We start from the raw sequence: 13,766 nt of genomic DNA, 5'->3' as shown, positions 1-13,766 counted from the left end.
ATGGGCAACTGGCTGGTCAACCACTGGTTCTCGGCTGCCGTCCTCGTGAGTTTGTGGGGCTCATCTGCTGGGAGGGGCTGGGGTGATGCAGAGGGGGGGTTATGGGTGGCACGGTCTGGGCATGGCCCTGGGGGGTTCACAGGGCAAATGGGGGCTATGGGCTGTCCTGGGCTTGGCTGCAGGGAGGGACAAGCATCTCCTCTGCTCAGCCAACCTGCAGAGCCCCGGCGACCAGGGGAGGGATAGGGTTTAGAAAAATTCGGGAAAACACAACTCAAAGGAAAGGGGGGGACCCGCTGCAAAACTTAGAAACGCCACTGCTTTGCCTGGCCACTTCGTCCAGGAGCCTCCCATGTGCCTCTTCTACCCATGCGAGAGTCGGAGGCTCCCGTGAGAGCCTGCACCGGGGTAAGGAGCCTGCACCGTAGGGACGATCTGCTGGTGCCGTGCTGTGGCATCGCTGGTGTAACGGGGCTTGCCCAGCCGGCACGGTGCTGGCTGCTCAGCACTGCCTGAGGTGCTACAAATGCATGGGAAAATGGGGGTTTGCTGATAGTTGGGTTATTTTCATTTTTTAAATTACTTTTTTAAAAAAAAAAACCCTAAACCCAAGGCAGAGTGGTTTGGGGAGCTCTGCAAAAAATTGATATCTGTGAGAGGGGCCAGTGTGGGGTGCAGCAGGGTTAGGCAGGGGACGGCAGTGCGGTGGGGCTGGGTGAGCCAGCTCCCTGCAAAATTTCCTCCTCCCAGAGTGTTCCCCACGCAGCCCCGCTCAGCCCCGACCACGCTCCGGATCTGCCCTCCCCCCTTTTCCTCCTTCCTCGTGCATGGGTGATGCACAGAGACATGGGTGATACACAAGACAGTTGTTTTGCAAGACTCCCACACCTCTCCCCACCTTTGGCCCTGTGTCCCAGCCCCGTGCATACTGCCACAGTGCATAAGGAAGCAGGAGGGGACACACTGTCCTGATGCCCTCCGGCTGCACCCACGCCTGAGAGCTGCAGGGTGAGGGGGGGCTCGGGCCAGGGTCCCTCACGAGGCTGTGGCTTTCCCCCACAGGCAGCCTGGCTGGGCATCAACATCTTCCTCTTCACGTACTACTTTCTGTTCTTTGACCGGAACGAGCGGTACTTCTACACCAGGGCCATCCTCGGGGTAAGGTGCTCCCCTGGGGCACCCTGCCTGCCCGGGCATGCTTGCCCCTCGGAACCCTCCTGCAGCGGGGTGGGGGCAGCAGCACCCCATGCCCCTTCCTTGTCCTGTCCTCTTCCAGCCCCCCATCGCTCCATCCCAGTCCCCAGCCTGGCATTCCTCCATGCTGGTCCCCATCCTGGTCCCTGGCCTGTCCCAGCCCAGCATCACCCCAGCCCAGCATGACTCCCTCCCAGTCCCCCTCCTCTCCTGGCTCAGCGTCACCCCCTCCCAGTCCCCAGCCCAGCCCAGCATCACCCCCTCCCAGTTCCCAGCTCAGCCCAGCATCACCCCCTCCCAGTTCCCAGCCCAGCCCAGCATCGCTCCCTCCCAGTACCTGGTCCAGCATCGCTCCCTCCCAGTACCCGGTCCAGCATCGCTCCCTCCCAGTACCCGGTCCAGCATCGCTCCCTCCCAGCTCAGCATTGCTTGGCCCCATCATGTCCTGGTCCTGGCACAGCACCGTGTTGGGCAGAGCCATGGGGGGCAGCACGGCTGCAGGCAGACGTACCCCGTCTGCAGCACGGGACTGTGGTGGTCACCCCCTCCCCTCTCCCCAGTCCGCCTTGGCGTGGGCACGAGCGTCGGCCAAGTGCCTCAACTTCAACAGCATGTTGATTCTGCTGCCCGTCTGCCGCAACCTCCTCTCCTTCCTCCGCGGGACCTGCTCGGTGAGTGGCCCACGGCGGCACGGCCAGCGCGGACGTCCCCGTCCCCATCACCATCTCCATCCCCATCCTCATCCCCGCCCTGACGCCGCCGCCTCTCCCCGCAGTGCTGCAGGCGGACGCTGCGGAAGCAGCTGGACCACAACCTCACCTTCCACAAGCTGGTGGCCTACGCGCTGGCCCTGCTCACAGGTACCACCCCGCGCTGGGCTGGGGCACGGTGGAAACTGGGAGGCAGCCAGGAGGGTGACCGCCTGTCCCCTGCCCAGCCGTGTGACGTGCCTGTCCCCTGCCCAGCTGTGCACACCATCGCCCACCTCTTCAACCTGGAGCGCTACAACCACAGCCAGCAAGCCACCGACGGCAGCCTCCCCGCCGTCCTCTCCAAGATGCACCTGCAAGGCAGTGACAAATGGCTAAACCCCATCCACTCCAACCAGACGGTGAGCACCAGCCCTGGCATCCAGCCGCCCCCCGCCACTGCCTGTCCCCTGCCCCCTAACCCATCCTGCCGCCCCTCCAGACCGTCGAGTATGTGACCTTCACCACCATACCGGGGCTGACAGGGGTCATCATCACGCTGGCGCTCATCCTCATGGTCACGTCCTCCACCGAGTTCATCCGCAGGAACTACTTCGAGGTCTTCTGGTACACGCACCACCTCTTCCTCATCTACTTCGCCGGCCTCGTCATCCACGGCATTGCGTAAGGCTCCTCACCGCTCCCCAACGGCAGGACAGCAAGGGGCAGCAGCCGCAGACCCCCGGTGGGGCAGCCCTGCCTGCCCCGGGGGAGCAGTGAGCCCCGGAGAGGGTCCAGCGGGGCACGAGCCCCCCATTCCCAGGGCTGGCTAGCCCAGCCGGCCTCTCGCAGTGCGGCTCAGCCCTGGCTGGGGGGCAGGAGCCAGCCCCCGGGCTCACGCCTTGCCTCCCTGCAGCGGGCTGGTGCGCGGGCAGACAGAGGAGAGCATGGAAGAGGTGCACCCCCATCGCTGTGCCCATTATCTCGTGCACAAGGATGAGGACTGCAGCCATGACTGCTGCAAAGACCCCGAGTTCGGGAGCATCCCCGCTGAGGTAGGGCAGCAGCAGGATGGCTGCGGGGGGAGAAGACCTTCCCTTGCCCTTGGGGTGCTCCAGCCCTGGCCCTCCCCAACCCTTTGGTCTCCTCCATTCCTGCAGTCCTGGAAGTGGGTTCTGGCCCCTGTCCTCCTCTACATCTTTGAGCGGATTCTCCGGGTCTGGCGTGCACGGCAGAAGGTGGTTGTCAAAAAGGTGGGTGGTGCAGGAGCCTGAGCCTACTGCCAGCTCCTTCCCTCCCAGCCACCGGTGCCACAGCTCCTTGCCGGGGTGGCCGTGGGGAGGTGGGCAGGGGCCACGGGCAGGGGCTGCTGACAAAGCCCCTTGCCCAGGGACAGGAGCCAGGCTGGGCACTGAGGCCCCGTCCTTGCCCCACAGGTGATCATGCACCCAGCCCGTGTGCTGGAGCTGCAGATGCAGAAGAAGGGCTTCCACATGGAGGTGGGACAGTACATCTTCGTCAACTGCCCCGCCATCTCCCTGCTGGAGTGGCACCCCTTCACCCTCACCTCAGCACCCGAGGAGGACTTCTTCTCCATCCACATCCGGGCAGCCGGGGACTGGACGGAGTGTCTCATCAACACCTTCGAGCAGCAGAAGCTGGAGATGCCCAGGTAGGCTGGGGAGCGTCCAAACAGGCCATCCCAGAATTTTGGGGAGGCCGTACCTCTTACCCAGGCCCTCTCTTGGCCAGGATCGAGGTGGATGGCCCCTTCGGCACAGCCAGCGAAGACGTGTTCCAGTACGAGGTGGCCATGCTGGTGGGAGCAGGCATTGGCGTCACCCCCTTTGCCTCCATCCTGAAGTCCCTCTGGTACAAGTTCCAGCAGGCTGACCAGACCCTCAAGACCAAGAAGGTATGGGGTCCCCCACGGGACTAGCTGTGGATTTCTCCATGCTGGGCTTCCAAGCCCTTGACATTGCATCCTTCCACCCCTCCTGCTCTGCTCCACCTTGAGCAATTCCTCTTCTCCTGCATCCCAGATCTACTTCTACTGGCTCTGCCGGGACACAGGAGCCTTCGCGTGGTTCAATGACCTGCTTGCCTCGCTGGAGCAGAAGATGGCCGAGTCGGGCAAGGCGGACTTTCTCACCTACCGTCTCTTCCTCACTGGCTGGAACACCAGCATTGTGAGTTGCCCACGGGCAGGCATGACTGCAAGGGGGGACATGGGGTGGCCAAACAGGCAGGAGAGGCATGGCAAGCATGTCAACGGCTTGCAGGCAGAAAGTCCCGGAGCAGTGTTTGGTGAGCATCAGCAATGGATGCTCCTCCGTGGTGAGGGACTGGAGGTGGGCTCACAGATGGTGGCCAGGGTCCTCATAATCCCCGCTCTGCCCAGGCCAACAATGTGGCGCTCCGCTTCGACACCGCTACGGACACAGTGACGGGCCTCAGGCACAAAACCATCTTTGGGCGACCCATGTGGAACAGCGAGTTTGCAGCGGTGGCTGCAGCCCACCCCAGGTGAGAGCCAGGCGGGGTGTTGGGGGTGCCGGAGCTGGGAGGCATCCCCTCCTCCCTAGCACCCACCACCAGGCTGGGCAGCACTGGCTTTGGGACATGCTCATCCCCCGCAGGTTGCAGGCACCCCAAAAAGCTCTTAAATCGCTTTTCCCTGAGCTGCCTGCCCAGCACTGACAGCCCCATGCTGTGCACAGGTCGGTGGTCGGCGTGTTCCTCTGCGGGCCCGGGGCCTTGGCAAAGAGCCTGCAGAAGTCTTGCCACCAACACTCCAGCCTGGATCCCAGGAAGGTCAAATTCTACTTCAACAAGGAGAACTTCTAAGTGGCAGCGAGGCTGGGACCCCAGCGGACCAGCGACCCTGCTGGTCTCGCCTCAACCCCAGAGCAAGTCGGCATGGCCAGGGATGAGCACGTGCACAGAATCCAGGCAAGACACGGCAAGGTACTCCTTCTCCATGAGAAACTCTAGGTTCAAAGCCTGCTGCCTTCTCAACCTGGTCTACAAGGGGTCCCCATGCGGGGAGCGGACCTGCAGTGCTGCACAGCTCCCTGTCGACAAACCAGAGGGACATGCTGCCATGATGCTGCTGGAGCAGCAGGAAGCAGTGGGAGCGCCCAGCGGGCTGGGCAGAACCACAGGATGGGGCTGGGGACGGGAGAGGGTCCTGCTGAGCAGGCACTGGGGGCCAGCTGTGACCCTCTGGGATTACACAGTCCTTTGCATAAAAGGGTAAATTAAACGCACTTTCCTTTGCAATAAAAGCCTCTGTGGTGAGTCAGTCCATGCAGGCGCTAAGGGACTTTTTATTGCAGCCCCCTTGTAGGGCTGCAATAAAAAAGCTGGTTCACAGCAAACCCCCCGGGGCACAGGGTGACGCCCTCCTCTGCGGAGGCTCGCTGCCACCACCCGGAGCCAGACACACACCAGCACCCACACAAACTTCAAATGCAGCTCATGCAGAGGCAACAAATTCTGCTCTAGCGTATGCAGAAAAGAGGGGAAAACCACCCTCCCAGAGCACGCTGGCACAGTAAGTGATACAGCAATCGGATACGGAGCCCTTCCTGCCTGGTCGGCAGGGTCAGAAAGCCGAGCTCCCCGTCCTGCCCTTCCCTTACAACCCTGCGAACAGCTGTGAACAGCACAGCACATAAAACCCCATGAGTAGATCTTGCCCTGGTGCTGGGGGGATGGGAGGAAGGTGAGTGGTTTGGACTAGCCTGGAGCCAGGCCAAACTGCTCCCAGAACCCCAAAGTCCCACTCCAGCCTCCATGAGAGACCAAACAAGGCAGCCAGAGACATGGCTTTACTCAAACCCTCCTCCCACTTTATTTCAAACATCATAAAATATACACACAGAAAAAAGGATCAATGGGAGGGGAAAAAATTAGACGAGGAGGAGAAACCTCTCCCAAAACACAGCATCAGCTCAGACAACAATGGGAAGCAGCTGCCAAAGAGCATCTTCTCTGTCCAGGCGGACAGCATCTCCACCACACGCCTGCCAGGCCTGCGAGAAGGAAGGGGAGCAGAGTGAGCCCCAGCATGGAGAGGAAAAGCAAGGTAGAGCCCCATCCTGAGCAGCTCTCTGATTTACTGAAGGGGAGCAGGCACAGGCCAAGGCTGGGTTAGGGACATCACCTGTCAGGGTGCCCCCGTGGACTTCTGGATTTGCTCCTTTAGAATTAGGATGCTCTGCCGTTGCTCCGGGGGCAGCATGGCAATCTGGTCCGCTGTCAGCTGCAGAACCTGCATGATCAGGGCTGCCTGTGGGGAAAGGGGATAATCAGAGACGAGTCCTGCCAGAGCAGCCACGGCTTACTGGAGCCAGGAAGAGGCTGTCCCTGCAACAGTAAGGCATGTAGGAAATGCTGCTCCCAGTGTCTCACCCCTTCCTTTTTGTCCACTCACCTTCTCGTGATCCTGGGGGGTGACCTGGCTCTGTCCAGGGCTAAAGCCTCCGGGCTGACCAGCTCCTTGGACCCCTGCCCCAGGAATGCCTCCTCCCTGCATACCTGCCCCTGCCATGTTAGGAACCTGCAAGTATGAGAGAGGGGGTAAGGACCAAGGGGTCTCTGGACTCAGCCATACAAATACAGGAACGTAAAGCAGATGATCAGATGGATGCCCTCACAGACAGCCTGAAGATGCCTGAGGATGAAGAGAGACAGGCTGCCGTGCATTATACGTGCTCTCCTCTGCCTCCAACTCCTGCACTCCTTTTTGCACATCAGGAAGGGATGGAGAGAGGCCTGAGCCTCGTCCTGTCCCCGGCTGGTGGGCAGTACCTGGGGAAATGCGACGGATGCCCTGACCCCCTCAGACAGCCTCTGACCCAGGCCTTGTGCTTCCCGGAGGCAGTGCTCTGCAGGACACACTCCCCTCTCTAGCTGCTGCAGGACACGATCACACCCCCCCCCCAGCCCCAATCCACCAGACCCCATCAGTGCCACACCCAGCTGAGCAGAGGCATTGTGTGTACCTGGCGAGGCCCCTGTGGGCCACTGGCTCCCATGTTAAGTGGCCCAGGACCCTGTATCCCACCAGGCATGGGGCCACGTGGGTTGGGACCAGGCCCTCGAGGTTCCAGGCCCCGGGGCTCCATGACCCTGGCCTCCATGGCCCTGGCTTCCAGCACTCGCGGCTCCAGGACCCGTGGCTCCAGGCCTCGTGCCTCCAGGGCTCGTGCCTCCATCACCCGGGGCTCCAGGCCTCGCGGCTCCAGCCCTCGGGGATCTCTTCCGACTGCAGAGGAAAGACAAGACAAGCTGTTGAAGGGAGCAGCACCACAGGGTGCGTGGGAGCGAGCCCGCTGCCTCCTTTGCCTGGGGGCTAGCAAATGCCTGAAAGGTGCAGGGCTGGGGGCAGAGGGGGCATGCCAGGATGAAGTCCCTTGCTCCGTGGGACTGTCACTCCTTGCCCTGGGGTCAGTCGTTTCACTGCCCAAAACCCCTTCCTACATCTCGCAACAGGGCAGCGGGCTCCACTCTGACTTCTTGTCTGTATGCTTTAAGCCACCCATTATTTCATGCCCCCTCTCTCACCTCGAGCATCCATCAAGGGCCCCCGCGGCTCTCCCATCAGTGGTCGGGGTTCTCCCATGGGTCCCCCCCTCATCTCATGGGGGGGGCCACGGCTGTCATGACCAGGCATATGGTGCATAGGGGCTCCCTGGTGGGGCGGCCCAAGGTAACCTCTGACGCAGAGAGACGAGGAGAGCAAAGCAGGAGGAGGAGAAAAAGCGAGAGAGTGTGAATCAGACGCTGGCTTGGCACGGTCTGGGCAGAGCGCTGGGATTGCCCCCGAAGCCGGCCACAGGGAAGGAGGGCGAGGCTGCCACAGGGATGGGTGCTGTTGGCCCCACGCCACAGGGCTGCTACCATCACCCCGGGGATGCCCCGTCCCCGGGGAAACGGGCTGGCCCCCGCGGTCGGCAGCACACAGGCCTCCGACCAGGCAGTGGTGACTCCCGGAAGGCTGGTGCCATCCCTGTCCTCAGTGAGAGGTCACCCTTGGGCAGGGGACAGTGCCAAGGGCTCCTCTCCTTCCCTCTCCCCTCACCTGGGCTCCACTTCTCCAGTGACTGAGAGCAGGGTCCCTCCGCGAGGGTCATTCGGGGCATCTCCCAAAAGGCCTCGGGGCGGCGGGCCACTAGCAGGTAGAGGTCCACGCTGCATAGGGGCCCTCGGGTCTGGCATAGGCACTGCCAGGGAGACACACAAGAGCTCGTGAGGATCTGCACGACCAGTGCCCTGCTGAGACTTGTTCCCCAGCGCTCTTGGGGCTGGGGTGCGGGGCGGCCTTGCTGCTCCCCGGCGCGCAGGCGGGTGAGCCATGCCGACCGCCGGGGAGGCAGCCCCTCGCACAAGGCCGGAGCGCACCAAAGCCCCTTCCCTGGCTGCTGATTTCATCCCTCTCTTTCCCTCTCTGGCTCTACCTCAGGCTCACTATGGCACCAGGCGGCCAAATCAAGCGTGGCTGCCCCCACGGCAATCCCTACAAGCGCAGGCATCAACACCCTGCTGATGTGGGGCCAGGAGCAAAGCAAGACCTGTAAGGCTCCTGGTAGCGAGGTGTCAAAGGGCACTGGATCCTAGGCAAAGGCCCTCTCCAAACAGGCTGTCCTTTTCCACTGGTGGCTCTCTGTGCATGCCACTAGCCTGTTCTCTCCTCTGGCCCCAGAGGAAATCCTGCCTCCTCCTCCTCTTAAACCTGTCAGACTACACGGAGTGATATGCCAGTCCCTGGCCCTGAGCACAGCAGGGTGAAAGCTGCTCTCTGCACATTCCACAACGAGCTCCACCGAAGGAGGGAGCTGGCGGGTGCCGGGATACCTTGAACGCGTTCGATAGACGCAGGCCTGGCAGGTCCCACGGGCGAGAGCTGCAGGTTCCCTGGGCAAGCAGCAGGAAAAGAGGGAGAAGAGCAGACACGTAAATAGTGTATGCACACATGCACTCAGCCTTGGGGACAGTGCTGTCTGCAGGATCACGTCCACTCCCTGAAGTCCCCCGGAAAACCTATGGAGAAGATGCTGCATGCTGCAGGTTTGGCTTTATCAACCTCTTCCATTAATGCCACCTTTGCCGCCACAGGCGTGACAGCCAGCTTGGCACGGCCCTTCCCTCGCTCACCGCGTGAACGCGCAGGGCAGGAGGACGTCCTGCCGAGAGAATCGGCATTCTGTGGGGCCATGCTGCGTCCCACAACGCACAGCCAGCCAGCTTCTGCTTCTGCCCCTGTCCGCAGCTTCCCATGGCATGCCCCAGTGCCAGCTTTCTGTCTGCTCTCCAAAACCTTCCGGGTGCCAAGAACTACTCAGTTGCTGTCAGGAAGATGGTGCCCACCCCAAAGAAAATGAGAATCAGCTGCCCTTAAGTACCTAAGACCAGAGGATCTCAGAACAGGTTTGCCACATTCCTGAAACAAGGCCTACGATACAAGTCAAGGCAACAGGGGTGTCAACTGCCTGCATGCCTTATTACTGGGAGAACAGGAACGCCTTGGTTGTGCTAACCCTGGCGCATGGCTTGACGGGGTGGCCACGCAACATGTGAACCATAAGGAATCCGGCTCCAGGGCTGGGCCGTACAGACCGTGCCTGCGGAGGGAAAGCCAAGCCATCACTCACCGGGAAATTCCCTGCCAAGCCTCACACTCACTGTGGCAAGCAAAAGCGAAGGCCCAGCTCCCTCTGCCGGGCACGGTGCAGGGAGCGCTGGGAGACGTGGGCAGACGCGGCGGCAGCACAAGCTGCTTCCCAGCACCCAGGCAGCAAAGGAGCAGGACAGGGACCAGAGAAGAGCAAGCTCTGCCTGCCCGCTCAAGCGCAGGGACAGACATGAGCTCACAGAGAGATGGAAAACACAGGCATGTCCCGCTCGGTGGGGCTCTGCGGGGACTGGCGGCTCTCCTGGCTTCCAGGGCATGTCTGCACACCATGGCGCAGAACAAGGTCAGAGCAACCCGGTGCGTGGGCTGGGGCCCTGGGAGCAGGAGAGCTGCTACCACAGCCTTGCGCCTAAGCGAACAAACCCAGGTGCAGCCCAGCGCTGCAGGAGCTGCCCCAGACCCAGGGACAGCAAGGCTGCAGGGAGCTGGCAGGGGCTCTTGGCACAGCACTGCTCAGTACCCGTGGCCTGGGCCCCCGCTGGAGCAAGGCTCACACGACACACAGCACTAACTCACGTCTGTTTTACCTTGTCCGCGCTCCAAAGGGACAGGCCCTCCGCCCGGCATCCCAACCTGCGGCTGCAACCCACCTGAGAGGGAACAGGCAGAGATCGCATCCCTCCTCAGCCATCCCTGCACCACTAACTGATTCCTTTGGCCCCAAATACCTCCCCCCTCCTGGGGAAGCATCCAGAGGTTTATTTTCCTGGTGTTGGTCGCCCCCAGAGATAAGCCAACTTTCTGGACCACTGCTGGCAGCAGCCACAACCACAACACACAGCATGGGACTACGTGTGCTCTCACGGGGACAAGCCCTCCGGTTAAGGGGAAGGTAGTGAGGGGATGTCTGCAGGACCCGTGTGCCCAGGGCACCGTTCAGCCAAAACCCACGCACTCACCTCCCGGAGCCATGGGGCTGGGGCCCGGGCCCTGCACAGGGGCTGCCATCTGTCCTGGAGCCGGCACTCCTCCCTGCATGGGCGGCTGCATCAGAGGAGGAGCGCCGTTTACGTGCATCCCACCCTACCCAGGAGAGAAACCAGACCTTAGGGAAGCCCCGTCACCCAGGCATGCACGCCCCAGCTGGGAGAGCTGGAGCTGGCAATGCCCATCTCTCCCCCGCACAGCACGTGTGTCGCGTAAGCTCTTACTATGGGCTGCGGCTGGGATGAGGGGGTATTCTGCGGGTTCAGCTGGGCATTTGGCCCTGGCCCAGGCCCCGGTCCTGGTCCAGGCCCCGGCCCTGGCACTGGCTGCTGGTTGCCTGGGATCAGAGGAGGAACACTGGTCTGGCGATGCAGGATTTTCTAGGGGCAGAAGAAGGAGAAAGGAGTTCTCTTCCACCCCGGCTCCACAACAGGCTGCCACCAATATCCTACCAACACTGGACGAGGCAGCAAGGGACAAACCAGCGCAATCTCCGGGTCGACGATCCTCATGACCACCTGGGCCTGCAGCAGAGCGTAAGCCAGCTGGGGGTTCTGGAGCAGCATATTCCTGGCTTCCTGGGGGCTGTTCTGGACACACAACTGAGAAGACACACGCAAATCAGAGCTCTGGCAAGGCGTGACAGGGGCTGCGAGGGCATGGGCAGCGGTGGTAGAAGCTGTACTCAGAGAGCTGTACTCAGAGAAGCTGTACGCAGAGAGCGCAGCCGTCCACTTCACTCACCTTCATCTGCTTCATCAGCTCAAACATCTGCTCGGGCGGCAGGCTCGCTACTGCCCGGCTGATGGACTCGGGAGCATCTTCAGGATTGACAGGGTCCCCATAGGGTGACTCTATGATGGGTGCGCCTGTGCCCAAACCTGTAACAGAGTTTGTGACCTCGTACGTCAACGTGAACCGGTCATTTTTAATGGGGTCATCAGAAGGGAAGCGCCACGCCATTACAAGGAAAGGGAAGCAGTGAAAACAACAAGATCATCTCTGAGAGAAAACACAGAGCTGAGCCCACGCATCCCTCTGCAAAGCTCCTTGCTACATCACTTGGAGCAGGTCAGCTCTGCGAGGTCTCCACCTCGCCAGCCTTGCAGAAGAGGCATGCTTTGTAACACTGAAAAGGCAGGCCCAGCACGACAGCAGTGTGCTCTCCGCCGCAAAATTTAGACTCACTCTTCAGCTCCTCCTTGTTCTTCTCGCTGGCCGCATTGTCAACGCGCAGGGCCCTCCCGCTGAACTCTCGCCCGTTCAGGTTCCGCATGGCACTGAGGGCCGTCTCCTGGTCTTGGTACTCACAGAAGCCATAGCCCTTCGGCTTTCCCGTCTCCCTGTCATACACCAGCCTGCACAGCGAGGAGGAGAGAACCACCAACACTGAGGGCAGTGCAGGCATTGAGCAGTGTGCAGTGCCCACAGCTCCCCATCACTCGGGAGGGGGCTATTGGGGTACACCACAGAGGAGCACTGGGGAGCAGAGTGAAGGCACCAGGGTCAGGTCAAGGTGCACAAGTCGGCCCTAAGCCAGAGCCAGAATGCCTCCTGGATCCAGGCCGATGAGTGTTCCCAGAGCTCTGGTGTCCAGGTAGGCCACCTGCATGAGCGCTGTGCTTCCCATGACCCCACGAAGGCAATCCTGGGGGCACAGGGCTGGACTGGCTGCTCCCGGAGCTCCCAAGCCCTTAACCGAGAGCTCTCTGAAGCCTGGCGCCCCTGCAGAACCACCGGGATGGGAGTGCTCTGCACGCTCTGCACTCCCGGCTCTCTGCACAGAGCCTGGTCAGGACCTGAGGAGTTATCTGCCCCAGCTCCACACCACAGCAAGGCAGCTCCCTCCAGCCTGGAGCAGCGTGCCCACGTTCACGCTGTTGTGCTCGGGCCGTTACGCTCTACAGCTCCAGGCCGCTCCAGGCCGCTCCAGGCCACCCCGGCTCCGGACCCCAGTGCCTGCGCCCCGAGCACAGCTGCCGCAGCCTCACAAACCCCCCCAGAAGCCGCGCTGCTCTGCGCTGCTTTGCCGCTGCCCGTCGGAAGGCTGGCTCTGCAGAGCACGGCCCTGCGCAGCCCCCCGCCACCCGCGGGGCTCGGTGTGCCCGCGCTGCCCCGGGGAACCGGGGAGGGGGAGGCCGGGGGAGGCCGGCAGCCGTTCTCACCTAAAGCTGACCACGGGCCCGACCTCTGAGAAAATGTCCTTCAACTGCTCCTCTGTGGCTTCGTACGGGATGTTCCCCACTGTGGAAGAGAGGCGGCGGTCGCCGGTCAGCGGCCGAGGGCTGCGCGGACACCGGCCCCGAAGGGCGGGGAGGGGGGGAGGGAGGGGGGGGGGGGAGGGGGGGAGGGAGGGAGGGAGGGAGGGAGCGCTCGCTCGCCCGCCCGCCCTCCCTCCCTCCCTCCCGCCTGTCCCCGTCCCCGTCCCCGTCCCCACGGCGCTCACCAAAGACGGAGCGCAGGGAGCGGTCCACGGCGGGGTCCCGCACCGACAGCCCCGCCATCCCGCCGCCCGGGCCTCGCCGCCACTTCCGGTCCCTCGCCGCACGCCGTCCCCCCCGCTTCCGCCCGCGCCCGCAACAAACATGGCGGCGGCGCGGCGCGGAAGGCGCTCCGGCGGGAAACACGGGCCCACGCCGCTGCGGTCTGCGCGCCGCGCTCGGTAGGAGCGGGGAGCGGGGCGGGGAGCGGGGCGGGGGCGGCCGGGACAGCCGGGACAGGCGGCCGGAGGGTGCTGGGTCCTTGGGGAGCCCTTCCCGGGACAGCCAGCCATGGAGTGCCGGCTCCCGGGGCAGTCCCGCGGCCTCAGGGGCGCAGTTCCGGGCACCGGCCCCGAGGCCCAATCTCCCGGGTATCGCACCCCCCCACACGCGGGCACCCCACTCCTAGGGCACCCCCTTCCCCGAGGCACCCCATCCCCGGGCACCCCACCCTCCTAAATCCCCCCGGGCACCCCGTTCCCCGAGGCACCCCATCCCCGGGCACCCCACCCTCCTAAATCCCCCCCGGCACCCCATCCCCCGGGACACCCCACCTCCAGTGTACCCCGCCTCTAGAGTACCCCACCCCCAGGCACCCCCCACTCGAGCACCCCCTTCCCCCACACCCCAGGCACCCCGTCCCCTGGGGTACCCCACCGCCAGGCACCCCATTCCGTGGAGCACCCCCACCCCAGAGTACCCCATCCCCTGGGACACCACCCCCAGGGCACCCCATCCCCCAGGGTACCCCCCATCCCCGGTCACCCCATCCCTGGT

At 63.0% G+C, this 13,766-nt stretch overlaps 2 protein-coding genes across 4 annotated transcripts; one reads left to right on the top strand and one right to left on the bottom strand.

Moving 5' to 3' along the window:
* NOX1 (NADPH oxidase 1) lies at positions 1-4,730 on the top strand. Of its 3 annotated transcripts, XM_059824459.1 has the most exons (13): positions 1-49; positions 1,067-1,158; positions 1,755-1,865; positions 1,970-2,054; positions 2,160-2,305; positions 2,386-2,567; positions 2,800-2,938; positions 3,044-3,136; positions 3,320-3,555; positions 3,636-3,798; positions 3,926-4,072; positions 4,285-4,409; positions 4,604-4,730. In XM_059824459.1, the coding sequence occupies exons 1-13, from the start codon at positions 1-3 to the stop codon at positions 4,728-4,730; spliced, it is 1,695 nt and encodes a 564-aa protein (XP_059680442.1). The 3 variants fall into 3 exon arrangements, with proteins under 3 accessions (XP_059680442.1, XP_059680443.1, XP_059680444.1); XM_059824460.1 differs by lacking the exon at positions 1,755-1,865; XM_059824461.1 differs by lacking the exon at positions 3,926-4,072.
* Positions 4,731-5,725: 995 nt separating this feature from the next.
* On the bottom strand, positions 5,726-13,013 carry CSTF2 (cleavage stimulation factor subunit 2). The gene is made up of 15 exons (XM_059824278.1): positions 12,956-13,013; positions 12,675-12,753; positions 11,698-11,867; positions 11,254-11,390; positions 10,992-11,111; positions 10,734-10,889; positions 10,482-10,605; positions 10,110-10,172; positions 8,745-8,804; positions 7,972-8,113; positions 7,443-7,606; positions 6,893-7,155; positions 6,322-6,447; positions 6,052-6,177; positions 5,726-5,920 (listed from the first exon to the last, which is right to left on the bottom strand). The coding sequence occupies exons 1-14, from the start codon at positions 13,011-13,013 to the stop codon at positions 6,055-6,057; spliced, it is 1,785 nt and encodes a 594-aa protein (XP_059680261.1). The 3' UTR covers positions 5,726-5,920; positions 6,052-6,054.
* Between the last annotated feature and the right edge of the window lie 753 nt (positions 13,014-13,766).

Source organism: Gavia stellata, chromosome 14, assembly GCF_030936135.1.
Source record: "Gavia stellata isolate bGavSte3 chromosome 14, bGavSte3.hap2, whole genome shotgun sequence".
In the NCBI taxonomy this organism is placed as follows: Eukaryota; Metazoa; Chordata; class Aves; order Gaviiformes; family Gaviidae; genus Gavia; species Gavia stellata.
The sequence above is the reverse complement of the archived record's forward strand: the minus strand, read 5'-3'. Positions and strand labels throughout refer to the sequence as shown.

Excerpts from the sequence above, each read along its gene's own strand:
- NOX1 (XM_059824459.1), top strand. The coding sequence starts at position 1 with ATGGGCAACTGGCTGGTCAACCACTGGTTCTCGGCTGCCGTCCTCGTG. Across the intron at positions 2,306-2,385 it reads CCATCCACTCCAACCAGACG|ACCGTCGAGTATGTGACCTT; the intron begins GTGAGCACCAGC and ends CCGCCCCTCCAG. Across the intron at positions 2,939-3,043 it reads TCGGGAGCATCCCCGCTGAG|TCCTGGAAGTGGGTTCTGGC; the intron begins GTAGGGCAGCAG and ends CCATTCCTGCAG.
- CSTF2 (XM_059824278.1), bottom strand. The coding sequence starts at position 13,013 with ATGGCGGGGCTGTCGGTGCGGGACCCCGCCGTGGACCGCTCCCTGCGC. Across the intron at positions 10,173-10,481 it reads CAGCCCCATGGCTCCGGGAG|GTGGGTTGCAGCCGCAGGTT; the intron begins GTGAGTGCGTGG and ends GTTCCCTCTCAG. Across the intron at positions 8,114-8,744 it reads GTCTATCGAACGCGTTCAAG|TGCCTATGCCAGACCCGAGG; the intron begins GTATCCCGGCAC and ends TCTCCCTGGCAG.